Consider the following 18,902-nt stretch of genomic DNA (forward strand, 5'->3'; position numbering starts at 1 on the left):
AGAAAAGGTAAAGGGTGAAAACATGTAATACTTAGTCCCATCCATCTTCTTATCTGTTGTGGATCAAAGGGTCTTTCTACTTAATGGAGCTCTTTGTGGTTCCTGATTAAAGCGGCAGGTCTCCCTTGAAGCTGTGGCGAGAACAGACTTTCTGTCTCGCATCAATCCACATACTCGTACCTTCTGAATGGGGTCCTCCTGTGGGTTGCCTACTGTAATCAGATAGTCCCAGACATGAGAAGTCACTGCCCTTGATACTGAGAGGCAGCAGCTGGCTTCAGGTTGACACTGTGCATATCAAGGGTTGTTGGCGGTTTTCGTATCTTTTGTTAGTCCTGCAACCAGGCCACCGGTGGGCCTGCTTGAATTAACTCTAATTAGTATGCAAAGCTGCCCCCAGGGGAGCTAACAAAGGAAAGGGCAGGTCCATGGAACCTTTGTTAGTTAATTAGGCTGGCCATGGCAGGAGGAAGGTTTTGCCCTCCCCCTTCTTGACATACCTTGATGTACTTTTGGCTGTCATATCCCGACTAAATATGACAGGGGGGATGGCGCCTGTTGGCTGGCTCCACCCTAAGTACACAAGTCTATATGTATGTCGTAGGAAAATGTGTGCGGATTAGCCCCACACATTTTCCAGGGGTTGATCTACCATCATTCAATTTCATTTTTAAAAAATGTAAAAAACCCAGGCGAGTGCACACCCACCATGCGAATGGTAGAATTCCTCACAGGGTGGATTGTGTTGTTTTGTTCAGCTTTGAGCAAGATTGTGAGGGTTTGAGGAAGACTGACACACACCCACCATGCGAATGGTAGAATTCCTCACAGGGTGGATTGTGTTGTTTTGTTCAGCTTTGAGCAAGATTGTGAGGGTTAGAGGAAGACTGACAGAGTGGTACTTCCATGCACAAGGCAGGAAAGACTGCGGTGTCTGTATAGAGGATATAAGCTCATCATCATTTTTGGCTCAATCATTAGCTACATATATCCTTGTCCTTCCTTTGTTTCTGCACTGGATCACCTCAAGTCAACATATTCTGATAAATTAACCTGTTCTTAGATCTCTGTTGACCCAGAATGAACACTATTGATGACTCATTGGTTGTTAAATCATAGCCATTCCAGTGCTTTAAGTGGGATGAGAACTGACCTCAGTAGTCCGGTGCAGCCTAAGAATCGCAATTATCTATGTAACCTTATTAAGAGGCGGGGTCCGTGCAATGCAAGGAGGAGCCTAACAGACGCAGTCGAGTTTTCAGAACTGGCATGAAAGGAAGTCAAATCTATTTTAACATTTAATATCATAAATCAGTAGTGAACAATCGACCCAAATAAAAATAATGAAATATGCACAAAAAAATTCATATCAAGAAAGGTCAATGCAGGTTACAATCCCTAAGGTCATCTGAAAGATAAGCAAGACACTTGGGTATTAATCAGTTTAACGAAATCAGTTTTAAACATTTTTTGTGTGTTTTATACCAGGCCACGCGCATACAAAATATTTGAGCACGCCAGATTCTAACGGCAAGACTTAAATATATTTTGTAAAATCAAGCAATATATTCACCATGTTATATTTACCCTTCAGAGTATTCCAAAACCAATGTTCTAACTCCAAACACCTGAAACTGCGGATGTGATTGTAACTATGGGTAATAGTGACATCTAGTGGGCAAGATGGGTTTGTGTTACTCTCAATCTTTTTCATAGACTTTTAGCTTGACGAACTCTGGTCAGGGAGCCTCACCATGGCCCTGGCATGAGTGCTTTTTTCGGACCCTGCCTAAACAGAGGCCTGGCCCACTTGGAGGCAGGGGTGTTGCTAGGTCTATCCAGGGCTACGCTAATGTCGGGACTCGGGACTAGCTAGTCTTTTGGTCGTAGCCCCTGAGCTTCTATCCGGGGCTACAACCAAAAGACCTGGGGCTAAAGTCCCCTTAGCCACCCCAGCCCCAGCAACACCTCTGCTTGAAGCCTTGACCATTCTTCTCTTGTTATCAGATTGAAAAGCCTGCCCGAATCACTACAGCTATCTGAGCACCAAGTTAAGATGGCAGCCCAAAAGGTAGCTTACATGCCGATAACAAACGGCTAGTCTCGGAAGGATAGCTCAGGGGCAACAAGTCTCGGGAGGATAGCTCAGGGGCATCGTGCTCACTAAGAAGCAAGACGATGCGGAGCAACACAGGTTCGATCCCTGGTTCGCGCTTAGAAACCTCTGGGTATTAAGTGCGTTATAAATAAGCAATTACTCACACTGTTCCTGGCGTGCTAATGAGCTGGTCTCTGACCCAATTATCATGAGTTTTGTCTACAACTGGTAAGGTAGCTCAGTGAGATATGCGCTCGCTTTGAAAATCTGTGTTTGCTGCCTTCAGTCCGCGGCCCAAATACCAGCTGGGTCTACTCAAGCCTTTCTTCCTTCTGACGTCAATAAAGTGAGTACCATTAAAATGGGTGATGACACGTATTAAAGCACTTTTCGGGTTAAACTTTAGACAATTTCTGTATCACCAACTGCCAGTCACACTGGGGTTCGACCATCCTCCCAAATCCGTAGACAATCCAGGGTGTCAATGATTACATGGCCATCTCCAGGAAGACTCATGAAATCCTTGCATGCTTCAAAAACATCAGTACTTCAAACGTGTCTCATTCATTAATTTGGCCTCATTATGTATTATAAAGTTACTGCTGACCTGATTGCCGGCCACACAACACAGTCATGAAACTCACTAAATTATGTCAATAATTGATGAAATAAGGCTGCCCCAGAAGCGCTGCGCGGAGCCAGACATTTAGGCGTGGCCGGTTCGGCGCAGAAGTCGGTTCGGCGCGGCAGCCCGCGCCGAACTGGCCGCACATAAATGTCCTGCTCCGGAACTGTCACTACGAGTTCTTCATGCAGGCACCACAGCCACGCAGACTGCACAGCGAAGGTTGGTGCCGAGCAGCACAGCCCCCACCCTCGTGAGCCCGGCAGATCTAATCTGCCCTGTGCGAGGACAGTGCACACAGAGTAGATGACTCTTTGTGCTCAGTGCTCGCACAGGGCATTGCTTTTAATGCAAAATTCTGGGTTCCTATGCTTTTATTTTAAAATGAAACCGCTCTAGAACAGTTTAATTTTAAAATAGTGTGGGATGAAGTTGAAACTCACACTTCCGTTTCCCTAAACAGCAGGCGATGTGCACTGGTGTGCGGCGGGCCAAAACATCCCAGCGCCGAAACATCCCGTCGCTGAACTGGCCGTGCCAAACTGGCGGCGGCGAATCAGCCCGCGCCGAACCTGCGGCGCGGAAACGGGATGTAACGAGCACTGCGGGAGAGTGGGCGACTATACGAGGAGAACACCGCCACCTGGTGGTTCACGGGGGAAACTGCACCCTACCGTCTCAATATAAGCGAAACTGCCCACAATAGACAGACCACTGCGTGCTGAAGTAGGCCTCGGAGATGTTACGTGCTAAAATGTCAGCCAAAGGTCTGCACCCAAGGGAGAGTTTTGAGAGGTACGTGTGCCGACGTGATGGTTTATATAAATGCATTAAGTCAACCCAGGGGCGCTAGTCCTGGCGGCATTACGTAATAATATTATCACGTTTTTATATAATGCTTGTAACCTAATTAATGATACTTAATTGACGTTAGAAAAATGAAAGACTTGGGTTGGCCCTGCCAGTATTCGAACTTGCAAACTGCAGCTCGGCCCAGTGTCCACGCAGGTAATTCACGACGATGTTCCCAGCAAACAACACGTTTTCCTGCCATGAGCCTTATGGGTATATATTTAGGGTGACCAGACGTCCCGGTTTTCCCGGGACAGTCTGGGGAAATATCCCTGGGTCTCGGGGTCCCAGAAGTTGGTTAATTTTAAAAATCCTGTCAGGGGTTTGAAAGGGTGGGAGCTAGAGTCCCAGTTTTTGCTACTCTTCCTCCCCATTTCCTCCCCCTTCCCCTCTCGTTTCCCCTCCCCAGCGCTCTCCTCCAATGAGAGGTGTGTGTCTGGGAGCACACCCCCTCCACGCCCCCCGCAAAAGGCCAGCGACATAGAAGTAGGACTACAGTTTTATTAGAATTGACGGCAGTCCTACCTTTATGTCTATGGCCTGTACTTTTAAAAAAAATCTCGTAACCCTATATTACATCATTACATCGCATCACAGAGTCTGGCATCACAGGTTAGGAAGGCCTGCAGCATCACAGTCTATGACATCACAATCTAGGTATGTTTCATCCCAATCTATGACATCAAAATATCAGACAACACAAGCTGGGTCTAGTACATCACAGCCTATCAGATCACAATCTAGATATGGCATCACACCAGTGATATCACACCTATGAGCCGTCTGGGTCTACAACATCACACTCGGTCTTGTCTGGGAATATGACATCAGAGTCACTGCACTGGGAATGCAAATAAAAGATGGAGACTTGGCTTGGAAAGTGGATTTTATAAATGAAATAAAGGTTGCACTTATAACATCCACAGTGTCCATCTCTGGCTCTCTCTGAGGAGAAAGCTGAGACAGTATAGCCCCCAGTTTGCGGCCCCCGGTTGTGTATTCTCTGTTGTTCCTTTGGGATCTATAGATTATATCACTTACCTTTCCCATATAAAGGCAGATGCTATCGAGAAAAGTGAGGCTGGCAAGACCCTCTAATCCTCACAGGCCCTGCTGTGCTGGATCTTGCAGATCATCCATATATAGGTTATGGCTGTCAATTGCCAGTGGATTCGGGCCAACAGTGCACCTCCAGTGTGGACGGTAGGTGGTGGATTACCAATTCTGCAAATCTACTAAGGAAAGACTTGATGTCTGTCAACTGGCAAATGAAAGGTGGTAATAAGTTCACGAAAGGCCAAGTAACAGCTATAAAAATAACTTGCACCTGACAGAAATGTGGTTATTAACTCCTTGGATAATGGAAGGAATGTTGTAATTTGGAAAGCTTTGGACTGTGTAAAGAATTTGAACAGAAAACTGTGCCCGGCGATGCTACCAAACCCCCATTCGAGGACCCAACCTTGGACTTCAATGCTAACGTGAGGTCCAAATTGGAGACTTGGTTCTATTCTCTTTGATTTCTGATGAAGATTTATAGTTTCCAACTGTGAACGGAGGATAGCCCAGGGACAACGCGCTGGTCTTGGAAGCAAGACTATGCAGAGCAACAGAGTTTGGAATCCCGGATCCGCACTTAGGTACGGTAGTAGGGGCGTTATAAAAAACAATTAAATAACTAAAAACTGTCCCTACTTTTTCTTTATGCCTCAAAGTTCATAAATCTGCGCAGTCTCCTCCAGGCCCCACAGTGACATCCACAGGTTCCTTTTCTGAACCTCTGTGTAATTTGGTAAATTCCTTTCTGTTAACAGGATATAATATGATGTTTTTTTTATAACACGCTTAATACCCAGAGGTTTCTATGCATGGACCAGGAATCGAACCTGTGTTGCTCCATGTTGTCTTGCTTCCAAGGCGAGCATGTTACCCCTGAGCTATCCCCCCCGAGACTTATATGTAAGCACACCATCTTCCTACATCCAAGAATCTAAAGCAGGACTTAATAGATTGGATTATAATACCTGGGAGGACGACATGCTGTTAGTGACATTAGATGTCAAGCCTTTATTCATGGCCATCAACCATCAAACGGAGAAAAGGGGGAGAATTGTATTTTTGTGACAAAGATCAGCTAACCTAGTTGAGCCCAAGAAAATGTTCACTGAAATGACCAACTTTGGTTTAAACAATCATTATTTCAAATGTGGGGACCGTTGTTATCAGTTGTGCGCTCTGAGGCCCACGGTCATGTGGCGCGTTATAAAAATTAAAATAAATAAATAAATAGACATGAAGCGCAGGTAAGAGCATTGAATATGTCCCATGGCAACTCTTTCATGGGCCACTGGGAAAATTAGCATGTCTTCAATAAAGCAGCAAGGGTAGCTTTGGGGCAACACACTCACATTGGGAAAAGGATGATGCCATGCAACATGGGTTTACTCACCGGTCAAGCGCTTAGAAGCTAGACCAGTCTGGCATGAAGTGCTATAAATAACTTACAATAATAATAATACACTTCCAATATTTGGGAAAGCAACATACTTGGGTGGCTTTCTTTTATTGACAGTCTGTTTTAGATGGGAAGGATGTCCATATTCTTTGCAATTTGCCGATTTAATTAACAGCAAAGATTTCAATCAGACATTTACCCTTAAATATTGTCCCAGCTCCACTGGGCACTTAGAACCTGAAATGCCTGTTGCAGAAGAGGGTTTAAATGCCAGCATGTATAGGAAACCAACAGCTGGCAATCCTCTCCTTTCTGCTAAATATCTGCATCCAGCAGGGAACACCCCGGTGCCCCTCACAGGGATGGGACTAAAGAGTTGATGAATGGTAGCTACAGCCGCTCCTGGGTAGCAGGCGCCAGTCAGTAAGTAGGCGCTAGCTCTGGGGAACGATGAGCTAGTACAAAGCATGCCACAAATCTAACTTCCAGATGAGATGAAAGCGATCACCTTTACTCCCTGACATGACTTTTAATGCTTTACATAGCTCCTGGATCTGTCCTCCTTATGCTTAAGGATCGCATAGTTATGTTTGTGTGACACCAGGAGTCAAAAGTAGGTCCTGGCAGATGCTGGGTTCTAGCGAACCAGTCTCACCTAGGGCACAACCAGGAGCGAAATAGCTGCCAGTAATGTCTCACGCTGCCCCGAGATGCTGGAGCTTTGAAGAGACTCTTTGAGGAATATTTATTTTAACCCCTTAAGTACCAAGGACGAGTATGCTCGTCCTTTTTGCGTAGACTTGCATAATAGCCTGGCAGTTAAGGGTTAAAGATACTTCTTGGAGAAAAGCCATACAAAATGTACCATTCATGAAGCAGAGAGGAAAGTATCTCGACAGCTAACGGGGGACCTTTAAAAAGCAACGCCTTAGAGGAAGAAGGGTCGCCCTTCTCAGAAATCAGGGTACACCGGATGTCTCACTACATGCAGGAATCTGAGGAGGGGATTCTCTGTGAACTCTTTCACAATCCGCAAAAAGACTCCTAACTGCGTAAACAAATTAGTTTAAAACTAAATGTCTCTTTTAAACGAGGAAAGACTCTCAGTGACGCGGTGGCACAGCATTGATTTTGTTCCAACAGACCACCATTATGTGTCAACAAAAATCTGTAGGATATCGTCCCTTTGGATCTTGCAGTATTGACACAATTTGTGTGAGAATTTTTATTTTTGAAACAGTAGGGATTAATTGGTGGCACTTTATAAGGGAACACCTCAACGTCAGCGGTAGTACAGAATGTGTTATCTATGGGTTATTCTGCCCATGTCCTAAACTCTGCATAGGGCGCGCTTTCAGAAAATTGGATGCACACAACAGGGATGCCAGTGGCTTAACATTCGGAGAGGCAGCTGAGAATTTACTTTACAAAGACTAGAATCCGGTCTTATTTTACATTTTTATGTTTAAAGTACATAATAGTTTGAATAGAAACAGGGGATGCCACCTCTTTTTGTGAAATGTATAATTATTTATTTATTGATGGTATTTATAGATACGCGTTACAGGCCAGAGGCATCAAAGCGCTAAACAAGCGAAACCGGTAAGTCTGCCCTAAAAGGGCTAAAACAGGTATGTCTACAAAGCCTTCTGGAACCGAGAGTGATCAACCATCTCCCGCAGCTTCGGCGGCAAGGCATTCCATAAAGCAGGGGCCATGACTGAACAGAACAACCACCCAACCGCACTTTGTGAAAACGGGGTATTCTTAAAAGGTTTGGTGAAGCCGAGCGTAAGCACCTGGCAGGTAGATAACGAGTCAACTTGTTCTGTAGGTCTTCTGCCCCCATGGCAAGGACTGCATAGGCCACTTCAGCTCTAGTTTCCATTGGTTCCATGTAATAATGTCCCCGTAAAAATGGAGCCATGCAAAAAACTCGCCGAAAAATGCCTGTTTTTTGCAGAGACATTATTACATGGAACATGCAGGGGACACCCCTGCAAACCCCAAAACCTTTTAGTTAGGGTAACCCCCGCTCTCCCGTCCCTATATATATGGTCACCTATATAATTATTTCCTGGCAACATTATATACAACAACCATATATAGGGACATTGTTGCCTGATAACTTCCCAGTGAGGTCTTCGATAATGTCATAATGGATCTCAGACATAATGTCATATGTGATGTCATCAATGATGTTACCATTGTGCTTATGGGCCACCAACAAGCGGGCTTAGATTTAAGGTGGTAAATGTCAAGGTTTTTGTTGCATTGGACCGTCACCTTAACATCACTTCAACTAACAATTTCTGACTGAATTTCAAGTGTTTCGTGATGTGATAGTTCTGGGTATCAGTAGCCGTATCCTTTCTCATGTAAAAAGGGGCCAATGCCACCTCGTGTAGAATCATGATTTTCACACACAATTCTTTTCTCCCTATACCCTTGTGCTCCTCTGACCCTAGAAGTCATAACATTGAAATGTAAACTTGCCATTGTCAATGGGTATAAATATGAATGCAGAGCAAGGCAATCACTTGTCTGTCAGGTCTCGGGCATCTACAACTCTTTCCCGAAGAAGTTGCACCAGAGCGTTCTCTTTCATTCTTGGCAGTTCTGCACATGGCCCATGATGATGTCATCGCACACTTGTGTGCACACGGTTTATGCCGCGCTCTGTCATTTAACTGTTTATGCTGGTAAGAGTCTCAAGACCAGTTGACACCTTGGCTACAGTAATTCATTGGCATTCAGCCATGTTGCATCTTAAATTTATCTGGGAGAGTACATTGCTCATATCATGTGTAGCATCTGTGACATTGCTATATGTCCTAGCTATTTTCAGAGATGTATCTCTTAAACGCTATAGCCTGTGGTTAAAGATTTTTTAGGGTTTTCATTTTGATATTTTCCTTTTTTCTTTTTGCAGCTTTCTTCTAAGTCATCCACCACAAACTTTGATGAGCAGGTGTTTCAGGTTGATTTTTTATTTTTCTTAAATATTACATGTTTGTCCCTAACAGTTGAGAGAAAGACCCCATACATTACCAATACTGTACCCATTTGGTATATTACAGGACCTGCGGTCGCGGCCCAGTAGTTATGGTTAAGTTTCTCAACCCATTGAAGAGCACATTTTGGCCGGCTTATAACTTTGCCCCCGCTGGACAAATCCTCACCAAACTTTGCAAAGACAGTATGTGGCCCGCTCGGATCGATTCTGCGAAGTTTGGTGAGGTTTCATCCGGGGGCTAGGGGCAAACTTATAGGAGGGGCTCCAAAATGTGTGGTTTTCCTCATAGATGCAAAGAAAATAAAATGTTGCTCACGCCTACAGCCCATACTACTGGATGGATTTTCACCAAATTTGCACCGGGAGCAGCGGCTTAGTAATGTTTGATGTCCTGGGTGTTAGGCTTAGCAGTGCACGTGGGTGGCACGAGTTATGGTTGCTTAGTTTACCATAACTGGCGAATTTCTGAGGGGTTTTACTTTTACTTGTAAACCTAATGTCCCTTTCACAAAGTTCTTTCACTGAATGATTATTATTTTGGTGCCCAGGTTTGAGGGCAAGTTATGGTGCAAAGTCATTTTCTGAAGATATCGAGTATCCTGCATTGCCAGGTAGGTTTTTATTTTGTAGTTCAGTTTAGTCTAGTTTTTATGTGGTCTAATTTCTATTGACATTTTTATATATATATTTTTTTTGCCGCATGTTTATACCTCATTCTGGTATTATTCACAGTCTTTTTGTGTGATTTACCTGTTGAACCTTCAGCCCAGTATGTTGACTTTTAATCAAGCCACATTAAGATGAATGATTGTATATATGCATATTGAAGACACGTGTATTGTCACTTTTGATTATATTTAAGGCTTCTAGTTTTATGGTATTTATTTTTCTGCCATTTCCGTTTATATTCATACATATTAAATTTTAGGCCTTTTTTCTGTATTTATCCACTTTTATTTTTTGTCATATAAAAAGATAATTCGCAACCAGTATTTTTCTGCATTTATTCTAATTTAAAAATACATGTTTTAAGCATACATGCAGCCATATATGAAAGAAATGAGAACTCAATTTTTTCCATAACAACCAACGATTGCTCCTCTGTTTGCTGCTGTCTTAAGATAGATGCTGTTAGCAATTTGATGAACTTCAATGCTATTTTTATACAACTTTAACCCTCTCCATGGTGCCAATCTGCAATGTGATTGGTCCGCAATGTATGAGTGACATCATAGAGAACCAGACAGAACTACCTGTTTTCAGTTTATTCCTATTTTTATAAATAAATACAGACAGAAAGCAGATTGATTTCCTTCTGTATTTATGTGTAGAAATCAGTAGAAACAGAAAACTGGAAGCCTTAATTATATTATACACCATTTTTCGTGTTGTCCACAGACATAGCCCTGATTAAGGACCTATATGGGCCGAAATGCATTGGCCAGTATTGTCTGCCGACTATCTAGTGAAGAAGAGACAACTACAATAAAGCGAAAAGAAAAACACACAATGAATTTGATCATGAGCGTTTTGTATTCTTATAACTAATTTGCAGTAGTATTGACTACAGAGGTTTGGGCTGTACTGAGCATACTCTCCTTGGTCTTGCTATGATTTCCTACATGCCTTTTTAAAAACTTAGAAACAAAAACATCTGTGTTTTGTTAACATTGCAATATTTAGTGAAATAGTCATACTTTTTTCTGCTGCATAAAGAATTAATCCACTTTAAAACAGACACATTTTCGTATCAGTTTCGCCTTCTCACATCTTCCCTGCCCCAAAACTCCAAACAGCTCCATTCATTATAGATGATCTTTATGTATACGTTGTATGCATACATTAAGATTCTTGGTCAAAATATTTCGAAGTAGTCTGAAATGATCTCTGCACAATCACTACCAGCATCTAATTTAATGTTTGATCAAGATCCTTGGTCCCTTCTGACTTTTTCCCTTCTGCCCAATTACGCCTAAACTATCCCTTGATGTGTTTTGCAATCCCGGGCATGTATATATATAACCATCAGAATGTCAAATCGCAATGCTTACACCGCAGAGGACATTGAGATGTTTTGTCAAACCGACGTGAAACGCGCTCCAATTCCAAATGACCCATAACGAACCGTATGCTGAATGTGGTTGCGTCCGCGAATGTGGCGAATGCAGTATTTCAAGCAACTCCCTTTCTCCATCACTTGACCATTGTTCCCAGACCCAACTATATTCAATCCATTGCACACACTCTTTTAACTATATTTAGAAAGCAATCCCTCATTTTTTTCAAATGCAGAAATACTTTCTTAATGTAATTCAAAAATGTACAACCCAATAACCATCTCTTTATTTCGTTCTCGCTTTTTCTTTCACGCTCACAAGACTTTGAGATATTTATCACCCAATAACTATCTCTTTATCATTATTTCTACTACTCTCATTAAGCATTTAGATGTCATATCACAATCTCAGAAAATCCTTCAATAAAACTATTTTTCAGGCATCCACAAACTCAGGACCTTCACTAATTCTCCTCACTAGAGCTCCCCACATCCGTGCCACCATCAAACATAGCTCAGGATCTCCCCATATACAATTTTAAGCATGATTAAAAAAAAACATCAAGGCTTTGCTTTTCCTTCGACTCAGAGGAAAAACATTGCAATTTTTAAATGGTGGATTTTCACAACTGATAAGACTCTGCTCTAGCAATGGATCCTGGGAAATATTTTGATGTTTTTTCAAAAAGTCTGAAATGATTTCTGCACAAACACCCCCAATATACCTCAAAGATTTTCAGTTACGATCTTTGGTCCGGTGTCAGTTCTTCCCTTTTGCCTAATTAAGTCTAAACTAGTCCTTTATGAGTGTTTGTTCATGTGTGGTATCCATGCAAACATCTCGATGTCAAATCACAATGTAAACACCGCAGAGGACATCGAAATGTTTTTGCAACCTGACACAAAAAGCACTCCTATTTCAAAGAAGCCATAACAAATGCGCCTTCAGGATGTACTTGTGTCCCTGCGGCATATGTATTTACAAACTAAAACATTTTCCTCCTCTTGGCAATATTTCCTAGCCCCCATTCTCCTCAATTCCTTCGATACACAACACATAATATATTAATTACATTTAGAAAGCAATCCCCCAAGACGGAAGTAGTTACTAAACGTAATTAAAATATTTATCACTCACCCATGAAGCTCTCCCCTTATTAGCATTCCTCAATTTCCATTCTTTATCTCATGTTTTATTACATTGCTGAAAGATCGAGAAGTCACAGAACAATATTAGAAAATCCCTTGATTAATTGCATTTCTTGAACAGTCTCAAATTCCGGACCTTCACTAATCCATCTCACTAGCAGCCCCCTAATCCATGACCCAATCAAATAAAGCTCTGGAACCTCTTCCCCTCCACCCCACAGGGATATCAATTCACCAAAATTCCAGGTCTAGCGGGAGTGACATCACATTACTGATGACATCACAGGAAGTGTCACTACATGACACTTTTTCCCTGACTCTTAAACACAAGGGAGACAAGAGGAAATATTTATCTCGACCACCTCAAACAGCCCTCTTCAATCAACACAAACTCGTACCATATTAATGTTTAAGGGGTCCCTTGCTTTTTTATGCTTACACCTCTAAAAACTCTTTTTGCAATCCTGCTAGTTTGCTAGATTGTCCCGTCTACGAAGGGACAATACTACCACCCATTTAATGGATATTTAGTCACTTCATACAAAAAAGATATCATTTTATTTAGTTCATATTATAAAAACACAATACATGTATCATTCACTTATAAAAAGCACTACAATCTAAATCAACTGTACAAAATGTCTTCATTTAACTTTTCAGTTGACCTTGATTCTTCAGATCTTGTAAACTGGTTAACCTCTTAGTCAGGACACACAGGCCATTCCCTATGTACCTATATTACTCGTGAAACATACTCCTTCATCCAACTTTTCCCCATGCCTCTCATACCCAACATGTTTCATTCCAAATACATACCAACTGGGAAATTCATCAGGGGTGTACAGTATACATAAATGGTTGTAGTGGTTCTGTTCTGTTGGGCCTTTTCCTTTCGCCTAAGCAAAGTATGGGCATATGATCCTGTTTCTCTCTCCCCTTTCTTTTACTCCAGAGTCAGTATATGTGTCTGCCTAAAAAAGCAAGTAAAACGAAGACTTAATTTAATTTTAGCCCGTCTTTTTGTGTCTCTATTACACTTTTAAATCTGTAACTTAATTACAGGGAAGGGGAAAGTACTCCCTCCTTCCATCACATTGTCTTGTGTTGCTCGCTCTATTTTGGGTGGGTGTTACCAGGGTCACTTATATGGTCCTGTTACTTTTTTCCCTGACAATATCACAGGAAATGACATCACAAAAGTAAAAAAACAACAGCAATAAAGTATAATTAGTAACAAATAGTACGACAGCAGGCAAAAGGCTATTTCAATTTCAGGCGCATTTTACTTACAGTGTTGTCCCAATAGGTAATAGGTGCTGTCATGATGTCCAGGGGGCAGATCCAGCAGAAACCGACATCGGCCAGGAGTATTGCTTTCGTAGGCCTGGACTGCCTCATGTGGCAAGTCACTGGTATATTATATCTGTTAAAGCCTAACATGCAAGGTACAATTTATAATATGCTAAATCAGGGATAAAAATTAAGATTGGATGAGCAGGAGCTAGATGCAGCTCCTGGGCATCCAGCATTTACCACTGAGCAGGAGCTAACAGTGTTGAGCAAGGAGATAATACATAGCATCCTGAAAATCCAACTCCCACATAAGATGCAAACATATCACTTTGTCCATTATTTAAATGACCACTTATGCCTCGAGTATCATATAGATGTGTCCTAATGCTTATTTATAGATTGTCCCAAACACAGAGTTACTGTCAAATAGGTGTGTTTGTTCAGCATTAGTTGGCCTGGTAGCTGTTGGTAGAAAGCTAACCAGACTATTCTAGGCTACAAGCAGGGGCTAAATAGCTCCCAGCTCCCCTCAATTTCAAACCCTTCTAAATACTGCCATAGGTGCCAAGCACTGATATAAAATGTTTACATGTGATATTATCGCTAGAGAAAACATCAAGGGTGTCTCGATATTTTTTTAAAGGCACAAAACACCCTCCTCAAAATACTTTCGGACTGGTGAAATTATATAAACAAACTCCAGCACTAGAATATTTGGGAAAAGTGTTGAATAGTGACTTTAAAAAAATATCGACTCACCTTCAGAGTTATTTCCAATGATAATATCACTGGATACCCTATAAAATAGTAGGTGCAAGCTCATATACCCTATATTCCACCTTATACCAGGCTAAGCCTCATACGCCATGTGACGCCACTGCATCACAGGCAAAAGTGCAGACTCCATCAGCCAATGCCAGGTGAAGCCTGAAATTCTAGATGTGTCATCCAGATTGTTTGGTTTGTATAGTTCAAATGTACCTGAATCACTTCGGATGATCTTAACTTGAGAAGTGACCAGCCAGGGTCACAAATGTTGGTCCAAGGAGAAGCTGGGATTTTTCCGTATTGTACTGTCTACAATTAACCCAGTAGACCACAGCTCCTACCCTGCCATCGTTAATTTTTACAGAACCATACTAAGGGTTTTGCATTGCGTTCTTTGTTGAGCTGACACAGTAGTGTGTGCAAGGGGACATGCGAAGCGCTAAACCACATTCTAAATGAATGTGAACATGTAAAACAAATCTTTATTGAAACATTTTGGGAAAACAAGTACGATTTATTGGTCCTCAGTACAAATTTGCCAGTATCCTGGTGGTCATTCTGCCAGTATCCCGGCAAATGGTAATACCGTCACTGGCAGTCCGTTGCAGAAATGTGCTGGTATACGGTACCCGCATGTTAATTCCGCATTGGCCAACTCGTAATGAGGGCCATTGTGATTGGATGCAGTGGGAATATAACTACCGTAATCGCCTGATTCACTGAGCTATCTCAGACCATTTCTACACACTGCATTAAGAAGTTAATTTCCTAAATGTACATAAGTGCGTAGAAGTATCTGATTTACAGTTCTCAATGAAGTGTGACCCATAAGTTATAAAACATCACACTTAAGAAAAAGAACACACAAACATACAAATTATGAAGATGTCTTTGCAAGTGCTATTGTCTATTCTGTAAAGTGCTTACTTTCCTTATGCAAATTGACAGAGCCTACACCTTACGGAATTACTTGCAGCAGTGGCCCCCACTGCGAGTCACTTGAAATGATATGCTAATTGCATGCACAGACCACCAACACTTGTGCATGCGGGCTGGTGGTCCTCTGCATGCAATTTTCAACACTCACAAAGTGGGGTGTAATTGCCAAGAGCAAATGAAGGCGAAATCATCTTTACTCTTAGCTTTTTAGTGACAGATAAAACGCCTGACGCTTTGCACAGGACAGTTTATAATGGATTCCAATGGAATTTGCCTGGTCATTAGCAGGGACAAAGCCGAGGTGTGTTTCTGAGAGGGCAGGTGTCCTACAGGGATTCAAATCACTGACTTGCAGTGTACCTATGTTGCTACACACAGAAGGATGAAATGCGCTGCGGGGTCTAGTGTGAGTCAAATCCAAGGATCATCAAGTTAAAGACGGATGTCTGCAGCATGGCGTCAACCCACTGAGCTACATGACCAGTAGATTACAGACGGACGAAAGTTCGAAGTCTTCCCACCACCTCCGCTGTTATCTCCCACAGGGGGCGTGCGTCACCCCGCCCTGCTCAGAAATGGCGCTCCTGTTTTTGTGGCATTGGGGTGCTGTTTCCTGGTGTTTGCACAGGCGGTTTGATTGCCTGGGGCTGGCCGGGAGAACCAGCAGCATCTGGAGGCTGTGTGTAACTCCCACAGAAAGGAAGGGCAGCCTTGGACTACCGCCCCGCCCAAAAAGCAAACAGTCTTTCATTGAAAGCGCTGTATATCCCATCGCAGGACTGGGCGGGGGCCAAATAGCCCATAACATTTCTAGGCCGCCCCGTGCAGTAAGCTCCTGGGTACCCCAATGTTGGCAAGGGAAGTCAGGTGTGGGGAGATGGAGTGAGTTTCACTGGTTCACACAATGATATGATTGGTTATTTATAACGCACTTAATACCCAGAGGTTTCTAAGCGCGGACCCAGGGATCAAACCTGTGTTGCTCTGTGTCGTTTTGCTACCAGGGCGAGCACGTTTCCCCTAAGCTATCCTCCCGAGCCAATGAGCTCGGCTGTCCAACTCCAGGCTTCGAGGGCCGGAAACATGTTGTAATACCCCTCATTAATATTCATGAGATTCATTTGCATATACTGATTCCAAATGTATGCAATTTTTTCTCATGAACATTAATTAGCGATATCCTGAAAACCAGTCAGGATTCCGGCCCTCGAGGCCTGGAGTTGGACATCCCTGGGTGTCCAGACGTAGTGGTTTAGGGGGACCAGTGCTGAAGATCGGGCTGCATTTGTCAAAAAAGTCTCCCTGGATATGAAAAATATACTTGCACCCTTTAATGTAATTGATCTGCTTTTGCTGCTGAGCTGTTGTTTGAACTCAGGTCTTCAGAACCGAAAATGTGCTTATTACTATAATAACATTATCTGGGGAGACGACAACTTCCAACCCACACGTACAGGATATTGAAGAATAAGAAACTTCCAAAAACAACTATTCCAACACAAATCTATAAAAGGGTTTACTATCACCTGGAGAAGACAGCACTTCAACTCTAATGTACAAGAGGTTTAGACCCAACCTAGAGGAAACCATCACTCCAACCTTCATATGTTAGAGGGTTAGAAACCACTGTGAGGATATAACCATCCTAACCCTCACAGGATTATAGAGACACTTTCTTCATCCCTCATATATAAGAGGATAAGAGACCATCCACTAGAAGACAATCACTCCATAGTTCACAACTTAGAGGATTAGAGACCACCTGTAGGAGACAACCAAGTCAACACTCACAACACTCACATATCAGATGATTATAACTACACAACACTTGGAGGAGACAGCAACTGCAACCCTCATATGTTAGATGATTATGGAACACCTGGAGAAGACAACCCCTACGACTGTCACATTTAAGAGGATTAGACACCACGTGGGGCAACAATCAAACAAACCTTCACATAGTAGATGATAATGATTACAGACCTGGAGTAGGCAACAATCCAACCTTTACATCGTTTTAGAGGATTAGAGACCACATGGAAGAGGCAACCACTTAAAAGCTAACCCACTAGAGGGTTACAGACCACCTGGAGGATACCACCACTTCAACGCTCAGATATTAGAAGAATATACAAAACACCTAGATGCGGTAATTCCAACACTTGCATATTAGATGATTACAGGCGAGCTGGGGAGACAACCACTCCTACCACGACATTTTAGAGGCGAAGAGACCACTTGGAGCAGACAACCACCCAAACCCTCACATGTTAGAGAATTAGAAACAACTGTGAGGAGATAACCACCACAAACCTCACATGTTAGAGAATTAGAAACAACTGCGAGGAGATAACCACCACAACACTCACATGTTAGAGAATTAGAAACAACTGCGAGGAGATAACCGCCACAACCCTCACATGTTAGAGAATTACAAACAACTGCGAGGAGATAACCACCACAAACCTCACATGTTAGAGAATTAGAAACAACTGCGAGGAGATAACCACCACAACCCTCACATGTTAGAGATTTCGAAACAACTGCGAGGAGATAACCACCACAACCCTCACATGTTAGAGAATTACAAACAACTGCGAGGAGATAACCACCACAAACCTCACATGTTAGAGAGTTAGAAACAACTGCGAGGAGATAACCACCACAACCCTCACCTGTTAGAGAATTAGAAACAGTTGCGAGGAGATAACCACCACAAACCTCACATGTTAGAGAATTAGAAACAACTGCGAGGAGATAACCACCACAACCCTCACATGTTAGAGAATTAGAAACAGTTGCGACGAGATAACTACCACAAACCTCACATGTTAGAGAATTAGAAATAACTGCTAGGAGAGAACCACCACAACCCTCACATGTTAGAGAATTAGAAACAACTGCGAGGAGGTAACCACAACAAACCTCACATGTTAGAGAATTAGAAACAACTGCGAGGAGATAACCACCACAACCCTCACATGTTAGAGAATTAGAAACAACTGCAAGGAGAAAACCACCACAACCCTCACATGTTAGAGAATTAGAAACAGTTGCGACGAGATAACTACCACAAACCTCACATGTTAGAGAATTAGAAATAACTGCTAGGAGATAACCACCACAACCCTCACATGTTAGAGAATTAGAAACAACTGCGAGGAGATAACCACCACAACCCTCACATGTTAGAGAATTAGAAATAGTTGCAAGGAGATAACCACCACAACCCTCACATGTTAGAGAATTAGAAATAGTTGCGAGGAGATAACCACCACAACCCTCACATGTTAGAGAATTAGAAACAACTGCGAGGAGATAACCACCACAACCCTCACAAGTTAGAGAATTAGAAATAGTTGCGAGGAGATAACCACCACAACCCTCACATGTTAGATGATTATTGAGCACCAGGGGAGACAACTTCTCCAGTGCTTGCCCATTAGAGGTCAAGACACAACCACTGCAAACTTCACAGGTTAGAGGATTAGAGATCACCGGGGGGAGACAGCCATGTCAACACGCACACATCAGATGAGTATGAATACAGATCAATTTCAGAAGACAGAAGCTTCCACCCTCAAATATTATATCATGACAGATCACTTGGAGAAGACAGCCCTTGCAGCCCTCATATTTAAGAGGATTAGG

General features: G+C 42.6%; 1 protein-coding gene across 2 annotated transcripts in view; it reads right to left on the reverse strand.

Annotated features, from left to right (window-relative positions):
- ABLIM1 (actin binding LIM protein 1) overlaps positions 1–18,902 on the reverse strand; it is a 1,283,500-nt gene that overhangs the window by 1,105,593 nt on the left and 159,005 nt on the right. Inside the window, exon 2 of one of the 2 annotated variants that reach the window (XM_069611881.1) lies at positions 13,068–13,222. The exons of the other annotated variant lie outside the window; for it this stretch is intronic. Within the exon in view, the coding sequence (XP_069467982.1) occupies positions 13,068–13,083 (16 nt within the window). The 5' untranslated portion in view covers positions 13,084–13,222. The remainder of the gene's footprint in view (positions 1–13,067; positions 13,223–18,902) is intronic. 2 annotated transcript variants of the gene reach the window in all.

Source organism: Ambystoma mexicanum, chromosome 8 (genome assembly GCF_040938575.1).
Source record: "Ambystoma mexicanum isolate Mex_15411 chromosome 8, UKY_AmexF1_1, whole genome shotgun sequence".
Lineage (NCBI taxonomy): Eukaryota > Metazoa > Chordata > Amphibia > Caudata > Ambystomatidae > Ambystoma > Ambystoma mexicanum.